This window comes from Carassius gibelio, chromosome B13 (assembly GCF_023724105.1).
Source record: "Carassius gibelio isolate Cgi1373 ecotype wild population from Czech Republic chromosome B13, carGib1.2-hapl.c, whole genome shotgun sequence".
Lineage (NCBI taxonomy): Eukaryota > Metazoa > Chordata > Actinopteri > Cypriniformes > Cyprinidae > Carassius > Carassius gibelio.
This window is the reverse complement of record NC_068408.1, coordinates 2,672,879-2,689,489: the sequence shown is the minus strand read 5'-3', so window position 1 is coordinate 2,689,489 and position 16,611 is coordinate 2,672,879. Positions and strand designations below refer to the sequence as shown.

At 37.1% G+C, this 16,611-nt stretch overlaps 2 protein-coding genes across 11 annotated transcripts in view; both read right to left on the bottom strand.

Moving 5' to 3' along the window:
- LOC127970062 (interferon-induced, double-stranded RNA-activated protein kinase) overlaps window positions 1-16,611 on the bottom strand; it is a 35,675-nt gene that overhangs the window by 883 nt on the left and 18,181 nt on the right. For 2 of the 10 annotated variants that reach the window (XM_052572293.1, XM_052572294.1), the window contains exons 13-25: window positions 16,362-16,566; window positions 12,218-12,361; window positions 11,729-11,824; window positions 11,567-11,629; window positions 11,265-11,389; window positions 11,080-11,199; window positions 10,771-10,893; window positions 2,992-3,105; window positions 1,616-1,663; window positions 1,106-1,289; window positions 888-1,025; window positions 705-806; window positions 61-123 (exon numbers count right to left, since the gene is read on the bottom strand). In XM_052572293.1, the coding sequence (XP_052428253.1) occupies window positions 61-123; window positions 705-806; window positions 888-1,025; window positions 1,106-1,289; window positions 1,616-1,663; window positions 2,992-3,105; window positions 10,771-10,893; window positions 11,080-11,199; window positions 11,265-11,389; window positions 11,567-11,629; window positions 11,729-11,824; window positions 12,218-12,361; window positions 16,362-16,566 (1,525 nt within the window). Of the gene's footprint in view, window positions 1-60; window positions 124-704; window positions 807-887; window positions 1,026-1,105; window positions 1,290-1,615; window positions 1,664-2,991; window positions 3,106-7,085; window positions 8,665-8,742; window positions 8,806-9,388; window positions 9,491-9,673; window positions 9,803-9,873; window positions 10,058-10,590; window positions 10,696-10,770; window positions 10,894-11,079; window positions 11,200-11,264; window positions 11,390-11,566; window positions 11,630-11,728; window positions 11,825-12,217; window positions 12,362-16,361; window positions 16,567-16,611 lie in introns of those variants that run through there. The other 8 variants (XM_052572295.1, XM_052572286.1, XM_052572285.1 and 5 more) reach the window with 8 other exon arrangements.
- Window positions 3,177-5,598, bottom strand: LOC127970064 (eukaryotic translation initiation factor 2-alpha kinase pek-1-like). Its single transcript, XM_052572296.1, has 4 exons — window positions 4,969-5,598; window positions 4,836-4,880; window positions 3,500-3,616; window positions 3,177-3,303 (listed from the first exon to the last, which is right to left on the bottom strand). Exons 1-4 carry the CDS (start codon window positions 5,427-5,429, stop codon window positions 3,177-3,179), a joined length of 750 nt encoding a protein of 249 aa, XP_052428256.1. The 5' UTR covers window positions 5,430-5,598.

The following is a 16,611-nucleotide window of genomic DNA, read 5'->3' as shown; positions in this document are numbered from 1 at the left end:
AGTTATAGGCTAAACTTGGTCCAATCAATATTTATCAGAAGATAAAATCAAGTTCCTAACCTCTGTTGGATAACTGTCACTGAACCCTTCTGGAAACCTTCGATCTCTCAGATCCGGCCACAGCTGCAATGACAGGGAAAAAATCACTTAAAAAACAATGTAGCATTGCATCAGTGTCTCATTAATGGAAGCTCTGCAGTGAATGGGTGCCGTCAGAATGAGAGTCCAAACAGCTGATAACAACATCACAATATTCAACCGCACTCGAGTGCATCAGTTAACATCTGGAGAAGACAAAAGCTGAAACAAATCCAGCATTAAGATCATAACCTATAATAACACTTCCTTCAATTAAAAAGTTGAATTAGGAGAGAAATCTACACAGATCAAGCACTGTTTACAAGCCAAAATAGCTCAAAAATATTTATATTTATTATTTGAGCAGAAAACTTTTTTTTTTTTACTAGAGGAAGTGTTTTTATGGATTATAGATTATAGATATTTTGATGTTAAAACGTCTTAATGCTTTTATTTATTGATGCTTAATTTTATCAGCTGTTTGGGCTCTCATTCTGACGGCACCCATTCACTGCAAAAGACATTTTAAATTGTCACTTTATTTATTTATTTATTTTTTTTGCAAATATGGGTAATAACTGAGCTTATAGTATCACTACTGATGACTGTCGTGAAATTCTACTGACCTTTACTCTTTCACTACCAGTAGATATTTTCCAGATCATCACAAACCATACGAGTCCAAGGGGAAAAATGTCTGTTTTTACATCATAATTCTTCTCATTTTTCTAAGGAAAACAATTATATGAATTTATTTTAATGCATTTTTTTAAATAATAAAAAAAACTGGTAAAATAGAAATGCATTACCTGTTCAGGACTCATGTAAGTTGGTGTTCCTCTGTTTGACCTCTCTATAGGGTCACCATTCTGATCAGTCTGAGCCGCCACCAGCCCAAAGTCTCCGATCTTCACTTTGCCTTCAGCTCCAAACAGTATGTTATCAGGCTAAAAGACATGATAATGGGTAAAATGCTTATTTGTTTAAACACAAGTTAAGTTGCCTCCCAGGAACAAAAGTGAAATACCTTCAAGTCTCTGTGGATGAGATTGTTTGCATGGATGTATTCCACTCCAGTGATAATCTCATAAAATATCTGATGGATTTCCACTATGTTTCTCTGTTTTTCCATCTGATTTCTCTCCTTTATCCAATCAGTCAGTGTTCCTCCCTCGCAGAACTCCATCTGAATAAACAAATATGTCCCGCTGCTGAAATAAGAGAGAGTCACATGGGTTAATATTTAACGTTGCAATGCACATATTGTCTTAAATGAGTCATATCATACTTTTGTTTTTCAAATCAAACATTTAATATCATCATTTTGTGTTTCTCTAGAAGATGTGTATGATGATTTTCCACTCTTTTATCTGGTCCTTGAACTGAGGTACTGTAAAATTTAAAGTAAAATAAAATCTTTCTATTTCTGAGAGCAAAGAAATTTTGATTGCTCATTACAAGACCCCTTCGAATGGTACAGTTGTTATGTAATTAGTTTCAATTAAACAAGTAAAGTCAGTGATCTGAAGAGTCTAACCTGTCACTTCGGTCGTCTCCTGAGGCTTCAGCAGCAGCGGATGCTGATCTGAGAACAGACACAATTACATTTACATTCATGCAGACACTTTTAACCAAAGAGACAAACTACTTAGAGCTAAAAAAACACGATCATTTGACACACTGTAATACTACATTACCCTAAAAGGAGCTAATACAGGTGCTTCTCAATGAATTTGAATGTCGTGAAAAAGTACATTTTGTGTTAGTAATTCAACTCAAATTGTGAAACTTGTGTATTAAATTAATTCAATGCTCACAGACTGAAGTAGTTTAAGTCTTTGCTTCTATTCATTGTGATGATTTTGGCTCACATTTAACAAAAACCCAACTATTCACTCTCAACAAATTAGAATACTTCATAAGACCAATAAAAAAAATATATATTTTTAGTGAATTGCTGGTCTTCTGGAAAGTATGTTAATTTACTTTACATGTACTCAATACGGTAGGGTCTGCTTTTTCTTAAATTACTGCCTCAATTCGGCGTGGCGTGGAGGTGATCAGTTTGTGGCTCTGCTGAGGTGGTCTGGAAGCAGGTTTCTTTGACACTGGCCTTCAGCTCATCTGCATTGTTTGGTCTCTTGTTTCTCATCTTCCTCTTGACAATAGCCCATAGATTCTCTCTGGGGTTCAGGTCTGGTGAGTTTGCTGGTCAGTCAAGCACACCAACACCATGGCATTTAACCAACTTTGGTGCTTTTGGCAGAGTGGACAGGTGCCAAATCCTGCTGGAAAATTAAATTAGCATCTTCAAAAAGCTTGTCAGAAGAAGGAAGCATGAAGTGCTCCAATATTTCTTGGTAAACAGGTGCAGTGACTTTGGTTTTTAATAAACACAATGGACCAACAGCAGCAGATGACATTGACCCCAAATCATCACAGACTGTGGAAACTAAACACTGGACTTCAAGCAACTTGAGCTATGACCTTCTCCACCCTTTCTCCAGACTCTAGGACCTTGGTTTCCAAATGAAATACAAAACTTGCTCTCATCTTTTTCTTCCACTCAACTTTCTGTTGACATGCTTTGATACAGCACTCTGTGAACAGCCAGTTTACTGGCAATGAATGTTTGTGAAGTACACTCCTTGTGAAGGATTGTCAATGATTATCAGAGACCATTCAGGAATCCTTTGCAGGTGTTTTGAGCTGATCAGCTGATTGGCATGTCACCATATTCTGATTGGTTGAGATTGTGAATTGGTGGGTTTTTGTTAAATGTGAGCCAATTGAATTTATTTAATACCCTGAATTACTGAAATAAATGAACTTTTTCTGTGACGTTCTAATTTATTGAGAAACACCTGTATAGGAGCAAAAAAAAAGTGTCATAAGAGGAAATGCTGGACATACTCTGTTATACTCAGACTTTCCATTCCTGATGTCACATCATCTTCATCATCATCTTCATCTTCATCATTCTCTTCACAGCCGTCTCTGTCAAAGGTCACTACATCTGATGAAGTGCTGAACATAAAAAACACAAACTTCACTATTGAGAAGCACTGAATGTTTTATCAAAAGTGCAGCAGACTTGCTTACTTGGACACTTGTTTTTTTTCTTGGTTTGACGTCCAGTCTTCAGAATCTGTCCAGCATGTGATGTAACGCACTATATTTGGGTGCTCTAGTCGGGCCAATGTCATCACCTCAGAATCAGCTCTCCTGTATTAAATCAATAAATGAATAAAATAATAAAAAATGATGAATGAATAAAAAATACATATTTCAATGTATGATTTTTCAAAAATAATTAAAATAAATGAATGAATGAATGACATTATGTAATTTTTTTACCTCATAATCATGACAAATGTTCTTTTTAAAATTAGATATGTTCTTTTGACTCGTATAAACTTACCTGGTAAAGTTGACCCTCTTTACAGCGTAGATCTTGCGATCATATATATGTTTTACTTTATAAACACAGCCAAATCCTCCTTCACCAAGTTCTGCAATCACTTTAAAATTCCGCAATCTATAGATGACACATACATGTTAATAGACAATTAAATCACTATGCTTTATCGGAATATATTACGGTGCCCGTAAAATAACTTGTTCAGTTTACTTAGTTTTGTCGTGGCCACGAAATAATAACTTGTGGGATCGTGATAATATGTTGTGGCCACGGGATATTAATTTGTGGGAACGTCATATTAACTCGTGGGAACGTCATATTATGTTGTGGCCACGAGATCATTTTGTCGAGGTAATGACATCCTTATGATGCTATGTTGAGGGAACAACATCCATTTCTCGTGGCCACGACTTCTTATGTTGAGGGAACGATATATTTTTCTCGTGGCCACGAGTTTAATGCGTAAACAAACCTGCGTGACCATAGCAACCCAGGATTAGGCCTATCAGAGATGGATTCATTCATATTTTATTTTGAATTAAGAAATTATTATATTATTTATACATATAAAATGTATGCATTTATGACATTTTATGTTAATGTCGAGCATTTACAGTATGCTATTATTTACAAAAGTATTCAGAATATTAAGTAAAGAGATCGAAATTGAAGCAAAAAAAATAATATAAATGAAATAAAAAATATATAACCCATAATATAAGGCTAATAATAATAATAATGTACACATATTACGTGGGAAATACTATCAGTTAATGGACTTACAAGACTGTAGGATGGATAAAAAAAGTTTTTATATTTTATTATGCACATGTCATATTTATTTATGATAAACTTCATTTGAATGCTGACGATCGCATGTAATACAGCCCGGTAGCCAGAGCATATTGTTAATATAATAATTACTTAAATCAAAATAAAATATGAATGAATCCATCTCTGATAGGCCTAAACCTGGGTTGCTATGGTCACGCAGGTTTGTTTACGCATTAAACTCGTGGCCACGAGAAAAACATATCGTTGCCTCAACATATGAAGTCATGGCCACGAGAAATGGATGTTGTTCCCTCAACATAGCATCTCGAGGCCACGACATAATATGATGTTCCCACAAATTAATATCCCGTGGCCACGACATATTATCACGTTCCCATGAGTTATTATTTCGTGGCCACGACAAAACTAAGTAAACCGAACAAGTCACTTTACGGGCACCGTAATATATATATTCTGATCCAGAGAGAAAAACTTCTTCATTGTTTCTGAATTAACAAGATATTTCTGGTGGACACAAAGCTGTAAGGTCCAGTATGCTTACCCTGAAATTGAGTCTAATCCATGATCACTGGGACAGGAACTGGAACTGATCAATAACAAATCATTTTTAGTTATTCTCCAAACACTGGCACCAAATTAAAAACACAGAATAGTCAGTAGCTTATAACACAAACCTCTCTTGGCTGAAACTATCATCGCTCCACTCCTCATTCAGAGACCACAACTTGCTTTTGCTACACCTCTTAACTTTTCCCTTCTCCTCCATACTGTACAGCTGTTTGTTAATGGTTTGTCTTGACTGTCCCAGGTCTGTGGCGATCTGATGGGCTTTTAAACCTCCTGACCTCATCAGCAGATCCTCAACATCTTTCACTTCACTCGTGTCTCTTGTCGTCCGAGATTTTTGCTCTGGTTTGACTGTCTGTTTGATCTCAGTCTTATTCTCCAAAAGGTCCCAAACAGGAGGCTGTTTGTCAGTTTTGAACACCTGTTTTGATCTCTCTAGGTTGTACAGATGTTTGTTCACAGTGCGTTTATCTGTTCCGATTTCTTTAGCAATTACCAAAGCGGTGCTTTTGCCATTTCGCCTCAAGAAGTCACAGATCTTTCTCTCCATTTCAGTGTCGGCAGACATTTTGCTTCAGTCAGAAAGGTTTGTAATACAGTTCAGATGCTGTCAGAGAGTTGTCTTCTACCTTCTATGCTCGGTCTAGACCCAAGGTTTTATAGATCCGTGTCGGTATTTAAACCAGTCTCCTTTAGCTTTCAGTTTCGATTCAATCTCTCTTCTCCAATTCAACGCTAACGCGCCCATTCCAGCTCTAGGTTTCGAAACGTCACTATAAACTTTTATTACGCAAGTTAACCAATATTAGTACACAACATACCAGTATAGTGGCACAGTAACATATAGAATACATCTATATTTATATACATCTATACATTTTCCCGGTGGACCAACAGAATGTAATGAATCACTATGTAATGAATTCCGCAACTGTAGTTCCCGCTGATCGTCACCAGAGGACGCCATCACCGGAATATTGACTTTCTTCTCTGAACTCCATTTCCCATGATTCCACACCTGACTCTGATTAGAGCACACCCGATGCGCATTCATGGCACTTTTTAAGTCGCAGTTTCACACGCTCTCATTGAAATCTTGTTGTTTCCCTGGCTGACATCTCTGATTGTTTACGTTTTCACTATTGTATTTCTGTGTTATGGCCCTAGACTGTTTCTATCATTTTGAATTAATTGATGTCTGCCTTTTTAGACCCTCTGCTTTGTTTTTTGATTGTTGTTACTCTTTTTATTGTGCTCATATACTCACAGAGCACACATAGGCTACTGTCTGAAATACTGTTATAATGTTTGTAGGCTATTATAAATAGTATACATCACCTACGCAAGGCATATACAACCGCATTAGCATACAGGTGACCATGCAGAGCATCAAAAGTTTTGATTTCATCTATAGCTACAGATTATGATTATAAAGAAAGTTATCGTTTTTTATATTTTATTACATTTTTTGAAGCGCACCTATTCAAGACCAGATGGCAAAAAGCACATCATGTTTGCATTCTTTATTTTATAAAAGCACAATGTTTTGTTGATATTCTGAGTGAACTAAAATAAAAGTAGACCCTTTAAAGTTACGAATGATTAATGACTCTTACCTTATGAGCAAAAATTATGGCGTATCCATGGAAAATATGCAAGTGATTGTGCTGTTAATTGTAAGTCTCTGAATTATCTCCAAAATCTCCTATTCCGTAATTGGTTTATCTAATTCTGAACTCATATTCTGTTAATTGTGGTAACTGCATACTATCCAAAAAAACATTTTATTTCCTGATCATCTGTAAATGTATATGTATTTTTACGCAGGGACTCACCAAACTTTTTAGCAATCTCTTCAGGTTTTGCGAGGAGAGTAGATGAATTCTTAGATGTTAGCTATGATACTACAAGTGATTCTCAATACATTAGAATGTTGTGGAAAAGTTCATTCATTTCAGTAAATTTATAACGCAGAACTTTTGCTATGGTTAGACCTGTCATTTACACTACTCTAATAAATCTAATAGAATAAATCTGAAATTGTTAGAACAACCCTTAATGCCAGGAATATCTGATCCAGCCCTGGATGCCTGATCCTGATATCTAATTCTCAAAACCTGTTAAAAGGTTGTCTTGTCTGTTACCCAAAACTGTATTAACAGTGTTTTATCAGTCAAGAAATTGACTGAGCAAAGCCAGTGAAGAGCAGAAGCAGGAGACTAAGTGATGATTGTAAAAAGGAGCAGAGTTTATTGAATAATCTTAGCTGCACGTCTCAATGCTTAGACTTCGTCTGATGAACACTAGTCAAACAAGTAGCTTTACATCAAACTGCTTCACAACAACATTCCATAAACCCATGAGATTCCATAAACATTCCCACTTACCTCTTATTCATAAAGACAAACAGCCATTTAAAAGTACAGAGTCATAAGATTAAACAACAATGAAAACAGTAATATAAAAAACAATATAAATAGAGCTGCAAGCAGTAATTATGGAGCCAAGCACTACAAAAGCAAGCTTCAGACCAACTGCGGGAATGAGTCATTGAGTCAAAACCATTTTACTATTATTTTAGTCAAAATGGCTGATAAATCATAAATAGAACCACTAGTAATATTAATTATTGGCTTATCACTTTTGACCAATAGGTGGCGATGAATATATTCAGAAGACATAAATAAAAATGGTCATTTATTTTTATCTCCTGACCACTAGGTGGCACTGTGCTGAAACACTGCAGGTAGCCTCAGGTCATGCTTGTTATAACACACACTGAGTTTGGTCTAAATGCGATAAACCGCGATAAACCGCTGCGGAGATATAGCCTCATAACCGCTTCTGCATGCTTTTTTGGTGAAAATCATGCAAACCGTCTAGGACGAGTTCGAAAAAGTAGGTTTTACAAACAATTAAAAATAGCGAAAAAAACTATACCTTACAATTTTTTAATTTTTGGGTCCATTCGACTTGGCATGAGCCAAGGAATCAGAGGAAAACAGAAAATTCCTTCTGTGTCTTACATTTAAAAGTTATTAGCATATACATGAGTGAAACTTTGAACAAGTGGTGGCGCTAGAGAGTTTGAGTTAGAGACTCCAAATTTGCTATGGTGACTTTTTTCACTGTCCTCTATCAGTGTGCCAAATATCACAACATTCCCACAAGCTGTTCTATGGGCTGCCATAGACACAATGGAGGAACATACGGAAGGATACTAATGCTAACGGATACAATAGGTGCTTTTGCACCTTCGTGATTACATAATTAATCAGTTTATAAATAAATGAAATTAGTATTTAAATTATTCAAAATTATTATATGATTAAATTATTAAAATGATTATGAACAAATTAATATAAGAGAAAGAATGTAAAACAAAACAAATGTATGGTTGCTCTCTTGAAGCAAAATACCTGCAGGCTGCATTGAGGATCCTTAGATCCTTCAGAAGTTATTCTCATACTTTGTTTATAAAAATCACTCCCCGAACTTTACAAATCATGAGTTTATATTATCACCTTAATCAGAGATCATTAAATAGTTTATCATTAAATCATGAACAAATCCATGAAATCATCAAAACGTTGTAACCTGTCAGTTGTACTCTGTGTAAATTCATTATTTTGAAAGGACATAATTAACTGCTGAGACAGTTTCAATACACAAAAATCTCAGACAGTTTTCTGGCTTAACAGATTCGGATCCAGAGAGAAAAACTTCTTCAGTGTTTCTTTCATGTCTTTTGCATGTGGTCTGTGCTCGGGTGAATACGACAGCATCTTCACGATGAATTTACTCTGAAAACAACAACATAAAGTTATAGGCTAAACTCAGTCCAATCAATATTTATCTGAAGGTCAAATCAAGTTCCTGACCTCATTTGGATAACTCTGGCTGAAACCTTTTGGAAACCTTCGATCTCTCAGATCCGGCCACAGCTGCAATGACAGGGAAAAAATCACTTAAAAAACAATGTAGCATTGCATCAGTGTCTCATTAATGGAAGCTCTGCAGTGAATGGGTGCCGTCAGAATGAGAGTCCAAACAGCTGATAACAACATCACAATATTCAACCGCACTCGAGTGCTTCAGTTAACATCTGGAGAAGACAAAAGCTGAAACAAATCCAGCATTAAGATCATAACCTATAATAACACTTCCTTCAATTAAAAAGTTGAATTAGGAGAGAAATCTACACAGATCAAGCACTGTTTACAAGCCAAAATAGCTCAAAAATATTTATATTTATTATTTGAGCAGAAAACTTTTTTTTTTTTTACTAGAGGAAGTGTTTTTATGGATTATAGATTATAGATATTTTGATGTTAAAACGTCTTAATGCTTTTATTTATTGATGCTTAATTTTATCAGCTGTTTGGGCTCTCATTCTGACGGCACCCATTCACTGCAAAAGACATTTTAAATTGTCACTTTATTTATTTATTTATTTATTTTTGCAAATATGGGTAATAACTGAGCTTATAGTATCACTACTGATGACTGTCGTGAAATTCTACTGACCTTTACTCTTTCACTACCAGTAGATATTTTCCAGATCATCACAAACCACACGAGTCCAAGGGGAAAAATGTCTGTTTTTTCATCATAAGTCCTCTTATTTTCCTGAAGTAAACAATGTTATTTATTTATTTTCTCATTTATTAATCCATTCAATGTTTTCCAAATACAATACACAAAATGCATTTTTAAAAATATAACTGTAAAATCTAAAATTGTAAATGTGGTTCTAGGGTTATTTATGAGCTATAAAGGGCCCTAAGCTGTCAAGCAATAAAAATGCATTACCTGTTCAGGACTCATGTAAGTTGGTGTTCCACTGTTTGACCTCTCTATAGGGTCACCATTCTGATCGGTCACCAGCCCAAAGTCTCCGATCTTCACTTTGCCTTCAGCTCCAAACAGTATGTTATCAGGCTAAAAGGAGAGAACACATGTGTAAATATCCCGAAAAAGGCAAAACCAGTGAATAAAATTAAATACAGCACCTTCAAGTCTCTGTGGATGAGATTGTTTGCATGGATGAATTCCACTCCAGTGATAATTTCATAAAATATTTTATGGATTTCCACCATGGTTCTCTGTTTTTTCAGATAATTTCTCTCCTTAATCCAATCAGTCAGTGTTCCTCCCTCGCAGAACTCCATCTGAATAAACAAATATGTCCCGCTGCTGAAATAAGCGCAAAAGAAAGAACAGGCATCACCCATGGATGAATATTTAACATTGTGAGGTACTGTCTTAAAAGATACATATTTTCATTTTTTTACAAGTTGTACCAAATCATTCATAATTTATTTTTAAATAGTGCTATTCCACTGTTTTAAAATAAATCTCAACTTGTTTCTAATATTGTTATTCTTTAAAGGGTAATGCAGAGCAGAAGTTTGTTTTTTCAACAGATGGCCTTTTTTGGACAGATTTGAAAGTCACAGTAAAATGAAATCAGTTATTTTAAAAGATCAAGGAAAATGCAGGTAATGTGTCATTAATTTAAATCAACAGATAAACAGTCTAAACTGTTATTTCTGTTGCATCCTGAGGGCTCAGCAGCAGCAGATGAAGATCTAAGAACAGACCCAGTTACATTCATGCATTTAGCAGATACTTTTATCCAAAAAAGGGAATCATGCTCCCAAAGAGTTTAACTTAGTTTACCCTATAAAGACTAATCAAGTGTCTCATAAGAAGACTGCTGAACATACTCTGTCACACCCAGACTTTCCACTCCTGATGTGTCACTGTCACCATCATCATCATCATCATCATCATCCTCATAGGTCTCTACATCTGATGAAGAACCTGGTGTACTGAACATAAAATGCATAAACGTGACTATTGAGAAGCACTGAATGTTTTATCAAAAGTGCAGGATACTTGCTTACTTGGACTCTTGGTTTCCTTCTTGGTTTGACGTCCAGTCTTCAGAACTTGGCCAGCATGTGATGTAACGCACTATGTTTGGATGCTCTAGTCGAGCCAATGCCTTCACCTCAGAATCAGCTTTCCTGTTTTCAAAATCAATAAATGAATAAAAAAAAAAGAATGTAAAGTAATGAATTAATAAATAAAGAAATGCAAGAAATAAATAAGGAATGAATGAACAAATAAATAAAATAATGAATAAATGAAATCAATACAAACAGTGAATGAATAATTACAATGAATTAATAAATAAATAAATAATGACTTACTCGGTTAAGATGACCTTCTTTACAGCATAGATCTTGTCATCATATATATGTTTTACTTTATAAACGCAGCCATAGGCTCCATGACCAAGTTTTGCAATCACATCAAAACTATCAGACAATCTATAGAAGAAAATCATAATGCATTATCCTATAATAAAAACATTTAAACCATTCAGTATGCTCACCCTGAAACGAAGTCACTGGGATCAGCTTTCAGCACGGCTGAAGATCGGTCCAGCTCTCTGATCAGCTCGGAGGCGTCTGGTCTCTCTTCAGGACGGGGACTCAGCATTCGATCTATAAGCTTATGCTGTTTCAACAGATGTGAAAAACGAGACAGCATGTAACAGTTGTCTTCGAGTAAGTGAGCATAGCAAGCTAATATTCAAATTAGCTGATACATTAATTGATAATTCCAGCATACATTAGCACTTGCACTTAAAAAAAGCATGCTTAGTTTCAACTTCAATCATGAAATTACACTCACCTCAAAACTAAATTTGCTGGAGAAATGTGGTGGAAAATCCCTATCTCTTATGTTTTTCCAAATCTAGATGTCACAAATAAAGTAAAACAATCATATCATTATTTATAACAATGTGCATACTTGCATACATGGATTGTATTATTAAATAAAGATGAACCTAACCTTTTCAGACACTGTGGCAAGTTTCCAGATGAGTTCAAAGTATATGAGACCCAAAGCGTATATATCCACCTTTTTGTCATAGGGTGTTAGAGCCACCTAAACATTTGGTTTGGAAAAATGGAAATTGAACTTATGCACATTTAAACACTGTAAGAAACATTGCAATCAACATGAAATCAAAATATGCTTTTGCTAATGGACATTTCTAATCTCGTTGTGCATGATTCACACAAATATCTAATGATCTTTTAGAAAAATGCCTCTGAAATTACTTTTTCTTGACCTGACAACATAAATCTCTCTCCATTAACCAGCTGGCATGTAACAACATTTCACAATCTATTCCCAGTCGATAAAATCAAGTTCTATTCTACATTTTTCATTGAATAAATTTCCATTTTTACTTGAAAAATCATAACATTACAGTTAAGTAAAATGATTTGTGAATAGCAAGTCATATTTGAAGGTACAGTACGCCTCCTAACTCACCTGCTCTGGGCTCATGTAAATAAGGGTTCCTGTTCCTTTAGTCCGTTCCAGCAGTTGTGTGTCATTGTCATTTTCTGCTGTTGTCACGAGGCCAAAGTCTCCAATCTTTACTGTTCCCTCACTGTTGAACATTATGTTCAAAGGCTGAAATAAAAAGTGATCATTTTTGTTACTTGAAATAAAATAATATTAACTGAGACATGGGTGTAGAATACACAGAGGTTACGCAGGGAATTATTGACAGGTGTTCATGAGATGGATTTGCCTGAGGTAAGGAAAACGGTTTCTGTGTCTGGCTGTTCTGGGGATTAGAGCTCTATAGCGTTGACCAGATGGCAACAGTTGGACAGAGGGAGTGTGCTGGACGTGAATGGTCCAGAGTGATTTTACTGGCCCTTTTGCTCACTCTGGATGAGTACAGTTCTTTAATAGAAGGGAGGGTTGTACCAATGATTGCTCAGCAGTCCGCACTACCCTCTGTAGTCTTCTGAGGTCCGATTTGGTAGCATCAGTACTGACTGACAGTACGACTTCTGTTTAAAATTGTGCTCACCCTTCAGATCATCCAAGATGTAGATGAGTTTGTTTCTTCATCAGATATGGAGAAATGTTGCATTGCATCAGTGTCTCATCAATGGATGCTCTGCAGTGAATGGGTGCCGTCCAAACAGCTGATAACAACATCACAATAATCCACAGCACTCCAGTCCATCAGTTAACATTTGGATATGACAAAAGATTCAACAAATCCATCATTAAGGCCTTTACTTAGGAATCCATAATAATGCTTCATTAAGAGAAAAAGTGCATCTCCTGTTGTCTCTCACAACAAAATCCACCCACATATTTGTTTAGAGCTGTAAACAGTGCTTGATCTGTGCAGATTTCTCTCCTGATTCAGTCCAGACCACCTTTTCACTGGAGGATGAGGTATTATGGATTATGGATATGGATATTATAGCAGGAAACAATGGTTTGAACTTAAAAACGTCTTGATGAATTTGTTTAATCTTTTGTCTTCTCCAGATGTTAACTGATGGACTGGAGTGCTGTGGATTATTTTGTGATGTTTTTTCAGCTGTTTGGACTCTCATTCTGACGGCACCCATTCACTGCAGAGCATCCATTGATGAGACACTGATGCAATGCTACATTTCTCCAAATCTATTGAAGAAACAAACTCATCCTAATCTTGGATGACCCGAGGATGAGCACATTTGTCAGCTTATTTTTGGTTGAACTATTCTTTTATACTCTACAGGTGCTGGTCATATAATTAGAATATCATCAAAAAGTTGATTTATTTCTCTAATTCCATTTAAAAAGTGAAACTTTTATGTTATATTAATTCATTACACACAGACTGATATATTTCAAATGTTTATTTATTTTCATTTTGATGATTATAACTGACAACTAAGAAAAAACCCAAATTCAGTATCTCAGAAAATTAGAATATTGTGAAAAGGTTCAATATTAAAGACACCTGGTGCCACACTCTAATTAACCAAATAAATAAAAACACCTGCGAAGCCTTTAAAAGGTCTCTCATTTTAGTTCTGTAGGATACACAATCATGGAGAAGACTGCTGACTTGACAGTTGTCCAAAAGATGGCCATTGACACTGTGCACAAGGAGGGCAAGACACAAAAGGTCATTGCAAAAGAGGCTGGCTGTTCACAGAGCTCTGTGTCCAAGTACATTAATAGAGAGGCGAAGGGGAAGAAAAGATGTGGTAGAAAAAAAACTGTACAAGCAATAGAGATAACCTGGAGAGGATTGTGAAACAAACCCCATTCAAAAATGTGGGGGAGATTCACAAAGAGTGGACTGCAGCTAGAGCCAGTGCTTCAAGAACCACTACACACAGACGTATGTAAGACATGGGTTTCAGCTTCGCATTCCTTGTGTCAAGCCACTCTTGAACAACAGACAGCGTCAGAAGCGTCTCACTTCAAAAAGGACTGGACTGCTGCTGAGTGGACCACAGTTATGTTCTCTGATGACAATAAATTTTTCATTTCCTTTGGATATCAGGGTCCCAGAGTCTGGAGGAAGAGAGGAGAGGCACACAATCCATGTTGCTTGAGGTTCAGTGTAATGTTTCCACAGTCAGTGATGTTTTGGGGTTCAATGTCTTCTGCTGGTAGCTATGCTGACCCCGCCCCTCTCTTCCGAGCTACTCTCTGAGGGACTGTTTCCTTTAGCCACATCCATCGCGAGTCTTTCTAATTGGCACATTATTAGGAAAGGCAATATACAAAGATTCATTAAAAAGTACCTTACACTCATTCTTTTCTGTAGGTGAAGCTGTTTCACAAATGATTAGCGTGGACATAGACACATTTATGTAGGTCGGGGGTGCATTCTCTTCAAAAAACATACGTAATCCACTGCACCTTCAGTGGCTCAGATGTAAGGAGTAAATGATGGCTGCTGTGTTCATTATTAAATCCAACAACAGAACACCTCAATTGCTTAGGAGTCATTACAACTGCTCCGGGGATGAAATAATGGTGGACTACTGACAGCTCACTCAGAGTGGTTCTAAGGCAAGACAACGCCATTCCAGTCAGTGCTGAAATGCTACTATCAATCAAACTATTTTGGGAGGGGGATATTTTTGGCAGACAGGCATCTAAGATGGGCTTGATTTAAAAAAGGGGTAAAGATTTGAGTTGATTAAACAAGAAACACTAGGTGGATTTTTTATAATTTTAGGGTGGTTGTGAACACACACTGCCAACACACATTTCAGTTCAAACAACTTCTAAAAGTGCATGTAGCATCATATGACCCCTTTAAGACCGCACCAGACAGCCAGCTCTTTAACCTCCTGTCTGTAAGCAGACTAGTCTCCATCCTTGATGAGGCCTATGACTATAGTTTCGTCTGCGAACTTCAGGAGCTTGACAGAGGGGTCCTTTGAAGTGCAGTTATCCTTGTAGAGAGAAGAGGAGGGGGGAGAGCACACATCCCTGTGGGGCACCAGTGCTGATGGTAATAGTCCTGGATGTGAGTTTTCCCAGCCTCACTAGCTGCTGCCTGTCTGTCAGTAAGCTGGTGGTCCACTGATAGATGGAGGTGGGCATGGAGAGCTGTGTGAGTTTGTCTGAGAGAAGGTGGTATTGATGGTAATGAAGGCAGAACTGAAGTCCACAAATAGGTTCCTTGTGTAACTCCCAGGTCTGTCAAGGTGATGCAGGATGTAATGCAGTCCCATGTTGACCGCATCATCCACAGACCTGTTTGCTCTGTAGGCAAACTGAAGAGGATCCAGGCAAGATGGTCTCTGTTTTTCCACTCAATTCAATTTCAAACTAACTTAACGTCCAGGCTCAAAGAATGCCAAGCCGGACGCTCTATTTAGGCAGTTCGATTCTTCTCTGATTCCTGCATCCAATGAACCAATAATTACCTCTTACTTCATTCTCGCTCCTATCCAATGGGATATCATGACAGAAAACGCAGAGGCACAGCTCAGTGAAAACTCTCTGCCAGAATGTCCTCCTGAACACACCTATTTTCCGCTCAGTATCCATCAATGTGTGATGCAATGGGTCCATAACTCTATCAGTACCAGGCATCCAGGTATAAAAGCCACAATTCAGCTCCTTTCTAACAAGTTCTGCTAGTCCACTCTTCAATCAGATACTATTGCCTTTGTTCGTCAGTGTACCATTTGTAACATCTCTAAATCATCTCAACATTGCCCAGCAGGCCTACTTCAACCACTTCCAGTTTCCCAACGACCATTGTCTCACATAGCCATAGACTTTGTCACGGACCTCCCCAACTCAAGGAACTACACCACAATTGCTCTCTCTGATTGCCACCGAGGGAAACCCTCTCTTGAGTACTATGTTTATGGACTTCATTTCGTATAATCCCTGTGCCTGGGACTGACTGCTAGCACAGGTGTTTCCCCTTAGCTCCCCTATTTAAACTGCTTCCAGACTCTTAACCATTGCAAAGTCTTGTATTGCCCCGGCTACATTCTCTGCTGCCTGGCCTTGTGACCATACTGTTGGATTCTCTTTACTATTCTGTTTTAATTTTATTAAAGCTGCAAATGGATCTGCTTGCCTTTGACCCTTTATTACAGTGTCAGAGCATGAAAATGTATTTTAGTGAGCTGCCCACCTTCAGGTCTCTGTGGATCAAGCCCTCTTTGTGAATGTACTCCACAGCCTTCAGCACCTGCCTGTTGATCTGTGCGGCATCCATCCTCCTCTCTGGATAATCAACATCTTTAGAGTTTCTTTGATCAATCCAGGCACGAAGTGTGTCTCCCTCACAAAGCTCCATCTGAATGTAGAGGTACTGCGTTCTCCGGTCACTGACAGAACTAAAGCCAGCAGACAGGGAGAGCAGCACAAATATACACGTTACA

Excerpts from the sequence above, each read along its gene's own strand:
- LOC127970064 (XM_052572296.1), bottom strand. The coding sequence starts at position 5,429 with ATGTCTGCCGACACTGAAATGGAGAGAAAGATCTGTGACTTCTTGAGG. Across the intron at positions 3,617-4,835 it reads GGATTAGACTCAATTTCAGG|ATTGCGGAATTTTAAAGTGA; the intron begins GTAAGCATACTG and ends TGTCATCTATAG. Across the intron at positions 3,304-3,499 it reads AAGAGGGTCAACTTTACCAG|GAGAGCTGATTCTGAGGTGA; the intron begins GTAAGTTTATAC and ends GATTTAATACAG.